The following is a 10,632-nucleotide window of genomic DNA, read 5'->3' on the forward strand; positions in this document are numbered from 1 at the left end:
TCCTTTTGCACCTGGAGAAGTTAGACCTCAAAAACCAAGCTTCAATAAGCTGCGCAGCTCTTCTATGGCCATCAGAAACAAATTGCCAAGTTGTTTAAAGAGCTCAGTTACCTTCAGCCATGCCACAAATGGCAAGTGACAAACAGAGGCTTTGCTCCTGTACGCACTGACTGGAAAACAGAGCAGAGCTGATGCTATTGTCTGCAGAAAGGAAACAACACAGCAGTTTATCAAAGACGTCTCTCAAACTTTGTTGTAAAAGACCACAAAGTTTGTAGCACAACAGAAACAGAGCAACTGCACTCCACAGCAACTCCACTGCCCAGTGCCCACTGGTGCCAAAGCTCTGCTGCCTGCACAGAGCAGCGCCAGGCACTTCTGGGCGCCTTCTGCAGACCAACCTCTTTTTCACCACGTTCTGTGAAGCCGAAAATGTGAGTGCGTTCAGCTGGCTGGGATATTTTGAGCAGTGGATGAGGACAGGGAAAGGAATAAAAATGCTTTATTATCATGGCCTTTGAAAGGCTGAAGTGACACACCAAAGGCTTAAAGTTCTTCTTTAACTGAATGGAGAAAACGAAACCTTTCACTCCTCCATACTTACATTTAAAAATGGTTTGGGGTTTTGTTGTTTGCCTGTTTATTTTCACTAAGTATTTTAAGGTCTGCTTGGCGAGCAACGCATTTCTCAGCAAAGCTCATTCTTTCAGACTGCAGAGCCCAATTGGCTCTCCTGGCTCCCATGGCTCGGGCACCTCCTCCCATGCCCAAAGGAGCACACCTGCAGCAGACATCGCCTGGCTCCCTCTCCTCTCCCCTCCAGTAAGCCTGAATGTAGCAATGAGTGCCTCCAGTCACAGGCTGGTTAACATCATTTCAGATCTGCTCCTTCCCCTTGTCCAGGCTGACATTATTTGTGGTTCTGATCTGACCTGAATGATCGAGAGCTATACTTTACAAAAGGTTGGGCAGCTGTAGTACATCAAAACAGAGGGTGCTCCTTCCAAATAGATAATATTAAATATTCAGACTAGGTATATCTGCTCCCTAAAATGCAGGTGAACCATTTTTATGTGAAAATAGTAGCATCATATGCTGCTGCAAATCCAAGGTTTTGTTTGGAGCTGATCCAGGCAAAATAAATCTTTAAAACAGATGGATAAAATGCCAGCAGGGGTACATCTAAGAGCTGGGAACCACGTACTTCCAGTTCTGGCATTTACAGGGTTGTAGATGTAACCCAGATCCCCAGGGTCTGGACTTCTCTGTGCAAGCAGCTACACTTGGAGTTAAACACTGTATGGACCACAGAGAAAAGAGGAAAGGCAGCTGAGCCTTGAGAAAAGGTTTCTTCAAAAAGGCAAAGTAATTAATGTATCACCTAAAATATATCATCCAAAAATATTTTCTTGACAGAAAGACCACCAGAATGTTTAAAACATGCATTTTGTATTACTAGCTTATCTTTGATATGATATGAATTTCCAAAGGCCAGTGAGTCATTACAGAGTGGTTTAATTAAGTCTTCCACATTGATTGAAGTGCACGAAGCTCCATGTAACACAATATCTGTGTTAGCAGAGCTGCTACAGTTTGACCTACTGTCCGTACAGGGGAGGTGGAACACAACCAAAAAGCACATTAGAACACAGCTCAATAAATATTGGATTCTGAGCCCAATCTGGTTCCATCCTCCCTCCAAGCAGTCTAACAAAACAGAAATTTAATTGGCTTAAAAACAAACACAGTGATGTATTCCAAAGGGGAAAATTTAACAAACAAATCTATTCCACTTAGGACTGAACTATTACCTTCGCAATTATTCCTAAGTGTTCCTTCCCCCCTCTAAGCATACTTTTTTGCTTCCCGCAGGCACAACTACAACAACAGAGAGCTGATCAATACCACATTACTGAGAGCTGATGGCCATTATGAAGCAGTGCATTTTGGAGCTCAGAATAACTGGAATTCCGCAGTCACGCGGCGCATCTCCTTACGGCGCTACGAAGGCAGCGCTTCCATGGAAGGCAGTCTTAACACACAGAAGGAAAACCAGGAACCAACAAGCAGTGCATTTTCCAGGGCACTTTGCATGCTGCCAACTGCTGCATTACCACACGCAGACAGCCTGCATCGCACTGAGCACACGGCAGGGCAGCTGCAGCCAGGCTTCCTCACCAATGGCCACACCTACACAGCAGATCTTTTTCTGACAGTTAGATGTGAACAAACCCCACATGGGCCCTATTGTCAGGAAATATTTAATAGGAGGCTCATTTGATTGGATAAACACGTGAGCTCATATCCACCCTAACGAAGAGAAGTGACCTACTTCCACTTCTATTTCAGGCCCAGGGAAGGATTGCACTGTTCCAGCACCGCTGTGCTGTGAGCTCAGTGCCAGCGCAGCTCTGCTTCTCTTGGTTGACTTGCATGTTTTCAGAGGTCACGCCTTTGAGCCCAGAAATAAACATCATCACCCTGACTTTGTAACAGCTGAAGATGTTGTTTCCCCTCTCCCTTCACCCCCACCTCTCTCCCCAGAGAAGGAGACACCCAAAACTTTACGTATTTTCTAGCAAAGATCCCCTGCTCACCATTTCACACTTTGTACATTCTGGCCTTCCTGATGGCAGCACACACTGCAAAGCAGCTGCATCCCCTGGGGCAAATCAGATCCATCCCAAGACTCCCAGTTACTGCCTGCACAGTTGCCATCACCTTAGTCCCAAAGCCATAGCAAAGGGCAACTCTTTTTCCTTGTCTTCAGAAAGGTTACCCTCTGACTTTTGCCTAAGCCCAATTCTACCTAAAATTAACCATTAACTCTATTTTGCAGTATGAGCAGACTGTCAGTACTGCTGCCAGGACCAGCTAAGAGGAAGGCTTAACTACCACCTGGCAGCTCCAATCACTAAGCACAGCAGCAAATATTGTCACTGGGTTTCTGTTTGCAGGGATCAGCTGCACGGCGTGCTTCAGAATGAGCAGCACTTCCATTCTGAACCCTTCAGAGGAATTCATTTTCAAGAGGACTCCAAACATTCAAAGCACAGCAAAGTAAGCAGGCACGAAGGCTGAGGTAATGAAGGTTGCTATTCTCTTGGCACAGTGGGGAAGGATCACACTGGGCTTCTGCTGGAGGGATGTCCCACTGCAAGGCAGTGTGTCACAGTGAGCACACAGGACTGGTGCACTGAGATGTGTACAGCATGCTTATTATGGTCTGGGAAGCACTTGGTGCAGGAAGCAGAACCAAGCTGATGAAACCCCGTAAGAATGCAAACAAGCTCCTAAGTAATCTCACCATGAATTTCTAGCTCTATTTCAGCTGATCTCACAAGACACATGGAGCAAATAGCTATTCCTATGCTGTTTCATCAAAACGCGCCAGGAAGACCAGACAGGAGGGCAAACAATCAGAAAGAGAGCCACCAACCTGCAGACCTCTGTCAGGAAAGGTGATAGCAGAGAACCAGCTCTGACTTACCAAAAAAGGCTGCTAGTCACCACCCAGTTCAAGAAAGATTTGCTTACCTGGCCCAAGGCCTGGAGCTCACTAAATACTCCACAAGGAGGGCTCTCCAGGTGGAAACCTTTCCCTCATAGCAGCCAGCCCTTTAATGAGGGTAGGGAGGGCTGGAGCCAGGTTTTTGGAATTGCTGCCACCTGTGCTCCCAGGGCTGGCTGTGTCCCTTCCTCAGGTGCTCAATCATTGCTTAGGGCAGTGACTTAGCAATTCCCCTACAACATCTACGGAGACCTTTCACTTGTTTGAACACACTGATAGTGGTAAAGGTAAATGTAAGAGAGAAGAGCTTCAGTTGCAGTCTGCAGGACGGGTTATGTACCTGTGCATAGCTCCAAAACTGCCTACAGACAATTCTGCTCTCTTACTAACGTGAGTTGTACGTACACAGCAGGACTACTTTACAATTGGGTTGTCGGTACTTTCAGGTGCTGAGAGAAGCACAGCTCAGTAGAACACAGGCAGCCATAGAGGCCCCATGCTGGTGCGCAGGGACAGGCAGCCTCTCAGCAGATGTAGGATCTGACAGTCGGTGCCTGCACCGCCCTGCTGCTGGACACACCAACGTGCTCTGCTGGCCCCTTTCCCTGAAACAGAGAACTCAGCCTTCTTTTTGACGTGTAAATTTAGAAAGTAGAAAAATGTATCTGCAGCTTGGGGTTGCTTTTTTTTAAACTCAGGTAATTCTCTTGTGGTTTTTGTATAAAACATTCTAGCACTGCTTAGAACTTCCCCAGGGGAGTCTGTGGTGGCCCAGAGAACTGCAAGGGCTGTGAGAGCAGAAACAAATCGATGCGTGAAAACAAAGCAGAGAGGATGAAAACGGAAGAGGCTGACAGCCAAACCGTTCTGGATGAGCAAATACTGGAATCACTTGGACAGGTGAATGCTATACAGCTGCATCTCTGCTGCAACGGGGGCCTCAGCGCGATGAGCTCTGAGCATCACCGCCCGCCGCCCCGGGCAGCTCCCGAGTGAGGAGCAGCGTGAGCTGCACGGCACGGCAACGGCCGGGCCCGGAACATTGCCGCAGTCCCTTCCCCCCCTCCTGTAATTGAGCCTGACAAGCGGGGGCCGGCTCTGCTCTCCTCCGCCGGTAACAGCCGGCACCAGCGGAACCATCAGGAGACCCTGAGCTCGGGACCGCGGGGCGGGAGCGCAGGCAGGGCTGTCCCGGAGCCCTCGCGGTGCGCCGCAGCGCTCCCAGCAGAAGCCGAGCACAGCGCTGCGGGGCGACGAGGGGACGAGGAGACGCCTCTGCTGGGGCCGCACCTCGGCACGGAGCGGCAATAACGCCGGGCAGCACGGCGGAGGCTCCGGAAGGGACCGAAGGCTGCGGGCGGAGCACCGGGCAGGACGGCCCTCTCCCCGCGCAGCGCAGCGCCGCCCATACCGTCAGCCGCTGCCGCCGGGCCGCGAGCGCTGAGTGCGGATTGGCCGCCGCGTGGCACCGCCCGGCCCCGCTGCGAGGCGGCCGTCGCGCCCGGGGTGGCGTCGGAGCGGGCGGTGCGGCGCGGTGCGGTGCGGTGCGGCGCGGTGCGGTGCGGTGCGGTGCGGCGGAGCTGCGACGGACGGTGAGCGCCGGGCTCGGCCGGGGCGGGCAGGCGGTCGCGGCGGGGCCCGGGCCGTGGGGGCGGTGGGCGAAGCCCCGCGGCGGCGGCAGGCGAGACGTGCGGGCTCCGCCCCTCGCCGGGGCCGTTCCCGGCCCTCCTGGGCGCTGCCGAGCCGCTCTTTGTGTCCGGGCGCAGCCGGCTGGGGGCGGCCCGCCGCTCTCCGCGGCACCGCCGGACCCGGGCTGCGCGCTGCGGGCTGCCGGCCTGCCCTGCCGGCTGTGCGGCTGCGGGGCGGCCGGGGAAGGGGCAGCGCTTCGCGCCCAGCGGGGCCGCAGCCGGAGCGGCGCCGGGAGGCGTGCGATGCGAGGAGCGGGAGGGCCGCGGGCCTGGACGGAGCCCTCAGAAGACCGGCGAGGGTCTGAAGAGCTACCTCGAATGCCTGCGTAATGAGGCTTAATCGGCAGACTTAGCGCTGTTATGAATTTTGTAACGCAGTGGGAACCGAGCGGCGGCACGCTGCGGGCTCCGGCCCCGCTCCGTGTCCGTGGGGCCGCACCGCCGTGCCGCGGAGCGCCTCCCGAGCCGGCACTGCCCGGTAGCCCAGGGCCGCGTCCAGCTGTGCGCGGCGGTTCGCTCCCCGTGGCGGGCGGCTGCAGCACGCACAGCACCCCGCTGCCGCGCTCAGCTGCTACGCGCTGAGGTGTCGCGCCTGCGGCCGGAGCCCCGCGGCACTGCCCCGCTCTCCATCTCTTCTGCGAAGCGTAAACTGCAGCCCAGAGCTTTCAGGCGGCTCTTGGTTAGATGCCAGGCAGCGTCACGCCTCCCGTGGAAGCTGCGCGCTGCTGTGAGGCGTCACTTCTGGGTCCGGTGCTGCTGAATGGGTTCATAACGCTTCCCAAACGAAGCTGGGAGCAGAAGCTGGCACTGGGCAGGAAAAAGCCATTATTTCTGGAGCAATGGCTTAGCACTGCTGTTTTCACTGCTTGATTGCTAAGAATGCTGTAAGAACCAAGGCAGGCTACTTGCAATTCCCAGCGGTTAATCTGATGTATCTTACTAATGAGTAAATGTACTTAGATGTGTCTTACAGTAAGTAGGATGGAAGAGAAACAGCTCCAGCACCACCAAGTACACACAAGCACACAAGGAGTTGCTGGCAATTCTTTTGAAGACTGGCGATCTATAACTTCTAATCGCTTACAGTAAAAGTGACAGATGAAGTCAGTGCTGCTCCTGGTATGCGTGTGGGCTTATCGGCTTGGGTAGGCTTCAACAAAGGGAGTCAGAAGGCTGGTTGTAATCTGCTATGGGATCAGTTTAAGGGGATCTCCAGAATGCAGCATTCCTCCAGATGAGAAATGGACTCCGAAGACAATGCAGATTTCAATCAATTGCTGGTGGAGAGTGAGGCTGGAGTTCTGCATCTAGAACACAGCACAGACACCAAAGGGCTCTCTGGAGATTATTACTGGTGTAGTCAGTGTGCGTGTGCCACCCCGCAGACAGAATTAATAGCTTTTAACAGGAAAGCTGTAGCTGTTCACCTAAAAGCCCAAGAAACAGCAGCAAGACTTGATGGTGACACTGAAGTTTGTGCTCGAATGTTGCATTTGTTTGAAACAAAGCAGCCAGCTGATAAAATACTGCTGCTGCCATCCTGCTCGGTCCCTTTCACCAGGCAGCCTGTGCTGTTGTAGAGCTGTGCAGGGGCTTAACAGCTGGCTTAGGAAGGATGGTGGTGCCCATCTCCTCGAGCATGAAAAAGAAGAGGATATGCATGAAGAAAGAATGACTGCTACTACATCTTCTGAGAGTTGAAGTGATTTGAGGAAAATGACCTTGAATTTTATCTGTTACTTTCTTAAAAGATGGATGTCCATGCAGTCATTTTTCCAAAGGCATGTAGGCTAGTTTTCTCCTATAACTCCTGCATTAACTATAGCGTGGTGCAAAAGTAGCAGAGATTTCCTGGGCAGAAGCTGGAGTGAGCTGCGTGATGCAACCTGATTTTCCTGGCGGTATTAATGGGCGATCAGACTCCAGATCTATGCATAGAGAAAGGAAACTTGCTGGGTAATAAGCTGTGCCCCTACCTGTTCCAGAGCCGAAAATATTCAGAAGATCTGAGTCTTCTGATGAAACTTCAAAAAGCAGGCAACTTGAGAAGTGCAGGTTTGTAGATCTGGCAAAGGAAAAACTTTCAGAGGGGTTTGTCAGTGGTCATGTACACTGGATTGGGCTATGAGTTGCTTAATGAAGTTGAATTGGTATTATGCATCCTGTAGGTCCTAGTTTTCGACCTCATGACACCTTGTACTTTGCCACATCAAAGCACAGGAGAACCTCAAGGACAAGTCCTGCAAGCTTCTGTTCTTATCTTCAACTATTGACACCTCTGTTGTATAAGGGAGCTCTTCTGGTTAGTTGGTGAAAATGAACTCCATAAGAGCCATCCTGAGTCACCCTCAGCTGTTCATCCTGTATTGAATAAGCAGAGTTCATAAGATTGCAAAACAAAGATGACAAATCGTACAGCTGTCTGGCTGTGGTGGGCACGCAGCTCTGCTGCTGATGGCATGTGGTACACTTAACTTTTATTCCGTTTGTTTTTAATTGGGGAAAACTGGGTCTGCCAGACTTCTTGCATACCTGGCACGATTCAACAGCAAGCTGCTGGCTGCACTGGCTTCCAGGGCTGGGAACATAACCAGTCTAAACCCTACCTTGCTTCTACTGTTTGCAAGCCACTAAGGGAAGAGCAGAAGCTTGTAATAATAATCTTCCCCTTAATGTTTTATTGGAGTTTCAATAACTCTGGCTTCACCTGCTTCTTATGAAAAATGCATGAGAAGCATTATGTTTTTTCAGTTCAGTGAACAACCAATTAATCACCATGTAGTCAAGCCTTCTCAGCAGATCAATGTTACAGATGGGCTTCCAGTAAACTGTTAATGTTACAGTTCTGTTTGCAAGTGTTACCAATCCTGGAAGCCATACAGCATAAGGAAGATAATGTATATCAGGTCTACAGGTGTTAGATTTGTGAAGAAATACCTTAAAATGAATATGGGCACATTCAGCACTTCAAGCTTCTCGTGCAGGAGACTTGTGTGAGTCACAAAGAGGACACCAACCATAAATGTTTCTGAATATAGCGAAACAGCACAGCCTCATTAAATGTCTATTTTTTCCCCTGCAGGAATCTGAAAATACAGTGAAGCCTGACAGTGCAGACAGAAGTCTTTAAGCTGGACAATCTGAAATACTAACCATGTCTATTATGGATCACAGCCCCACCACAGGAGTGGTGACTGTTATTGTTATTTTGATTGCTATCGCAGCTCTTGGTGCCTTGATTCTGGGCTGCTGGTGTTACCTGCGGCTGCAGAGGATCAGCCAGTCTGAAGATGAAGAAAGCATCGTGGGCGAAGGCGAAACCAAAGAGCCCTTCCTTCTGGTGCAGTACTCTGCTAAAGGACCCTGCGTAGAGAGGAAAGCTAAGCTAACTCCAAATGGCACAGACGTACATAGCTAACTTGGAGCGACACATGGACTGTGGTTATGATGTGTGTAACCAGCAGAATCCCCAAGCTGTGAAGGACTTGTTCACATGCACACTACGCACCAGAAAACACCTCAATGAGACTTTTAAGCATTGTCTGCAACTGCACACACAAAGAAGTTGCTCTCTGCATCAACTGTAGATCCTAATTCCTCCACAGGAGAAGGACTCACAGGACACAGGAGCTGACTCGTCTGGCATAAAGTCCATTGCTGGCAATGGATACAAAGATATCTTGGTGCTGCAAAGAGACTAACAGCATTGTTTTGTTACTTGAATGTTCAGCTGAGCCTATTTTGACGGAACTACTACTGTAATGTGAACTACTTTACAACTGTGAACTGTAAATAGCCTGCCAGAATGCTTTGCATTCACAGCATATGAGAATAGCATGATGCAACTGTACATAACACAAGGGGACACCTGGACCACAGCTGTAGATGGGAATCCCGATTTTCAAATCATATGTGTGGTTAAAGCTTGCTTCTGCTATTAACTTCTGAGTGCACAGCCAAAAGTTCAAAACTGCACCGGCTTACTGGGCTGGTGTAGAATACTTTCTCTAAAAAGGTGTAACCCTACAATAATATGCTGAGGGAAGAAACATAGGAGCTTCACAAAGGGAAATAACTTCCTTTAGTTGCAGCTAGGCATTGGTTAAGCATTTGGCTGCTAGAGCAGATTTTGCTAAGCACATAGCAACTGCAAGGAAACTGCCATTTTGATGGATTCTGCCCTGGGAACTAATGATGGTCACCAAACCCTTGGGGTGGTCCAGAAGGTTTCCAGCAGTGTGAAGTGGCAGTAGAGCAGGCTTTTTCTCTTCTGTGTATCTGCATGCTGAAACTGCAGAAGTTTTTACCTATTAGAACTAGCATAAATGCAACTAACGGATTTTTCCTAGGACCTTGTGTAATTAGCAGCTTGGGTATATGTAATCAAGGTATTAATAGCCTGTTGTAAAAAGGCATTCCAGACTAAGACAGTCAGCTATAGAATTCAGTTCATGTATCTTGTAAATGACTCTCGGTTTAACTCAAGATACATTTCAGTCTCTTCTATGAGAAATAATGTTGACAGAGAGAAAGACTTCTGGTTTGTTTGCAGCCTTCAAGCTAGCAACTGAAAGTATTTTTTATTTTCTGCTCTATACTATAGTTCAGCTACTGAGACTGCAACAAGATGTGTCAAATAGGGGGTTCTAGACCTCAAATACTTGGGAAAGGGACAAAGTTAAGCAACCAAGGCCTGTTTGCCTACCCTAGAACTATTAGGCTCTCTCAAGCATCTTTGTGCCTAATTTCAATTTCAAACACTTAACTGTCTAGGATAAAAATTTACTGTAACAATTTGTTTCTTGAAATATACTACAAATAATCAAATCCAACTTTTTTTTTTAGCTGACCAGGAAGTGATTATTGCTGCTTGTTCCTGTACATATGAAATAACTAAGTAACACTGGCTTAGCAAGACAATAATGGCATTGTCATAGTTAATAAAGTCTTGTCCCTTCCTTCCAGAATAAGATGTTGTATTGTATTTTTAGTGCTTTGGCTTCTTTCATTGAAGGCTAGAATTTGAAGCAGAAAAGAATACTGGCAGTAGGGAAAAGCTCCTGCAGTTGCTTCTAGAATACAGCGGGATACAGCTGACAAAGCTGTCCTTGCCCTGGCACATGCTTCTTGCAGCCAGACCCATAAACCTAGACGTGTGTATTATAGAAATCCTAAAAATTAAGGAGAAAAGTATAAATTCAGTAAGATTTTTCTTTAGTTTTGCTTCACTAGATAACAGTTCACACATGGCTCTTGCAGATTTCAAGACAGTCAGGAAACTGGTATACAAAAGTGATACAAAGTGCTGAAGTCCTTGAATAAAGTATTTTGTCCATTCAAGTTCACTGATTACAGAGATGAAGTATTTCATTTTAATTCTGCAAACAATGCAGTGAAAAGGGCAAATTTCAGAAATTTATGGAGAAGTGTGCA

The 10,632-nt window shown here is 48.9% G+C and overlaps 1 protein-coding gene across 1 annotated transcript; it reads left to right on the forward strand.

Annotated features, from left to right (window-relative positions):
- The first annotated feature begins 4,951 nt into the window (after positions 1-4,951).
- Positions 4,952-10,255, forward strand: SNN (stannin). Its single transcript, XM_031606854.2, has 2 exons — positions 4,952-5,103; positions 8,282-10,255. Exon 2 carries the CDS (start codon positions 8,354-8,356, stop codon positions 8,615-8,617), a length of 264 nt encoding a protein of 87 aa, XP_031462714.1. The 5' UTR covers positions 4,952-5,103; positions 8,282-8,353; the 3' UTR covers positions 8,618-10,255.
- Positions 10,256-10,632: the final 377 nt, after the last annotated feature.

Source organism: Phasianus colchicus, chromosome 16 (genome assembly GCF_987193195.1).
Source record: "Phasianus colchicus chromosome 16, bPhaCol1.hap1.1, whole genome shotgun sequence".
NCBI classification, from domain to species: Eukaryota; Metazoa; Chordata; class Aves; order Galliformes; family Phasianidae; genus Phasianus; species Phasianus colchicus.

What these genes read in the sequence shown, in the direction of transcription:
- SNN (XM_031606854.2), top strand. Translation starts at nt 8,354, where the DNA reads ATGTCTATTATGGATCACAGCCCCACCACAGGAGTGGTGACTGTTATT.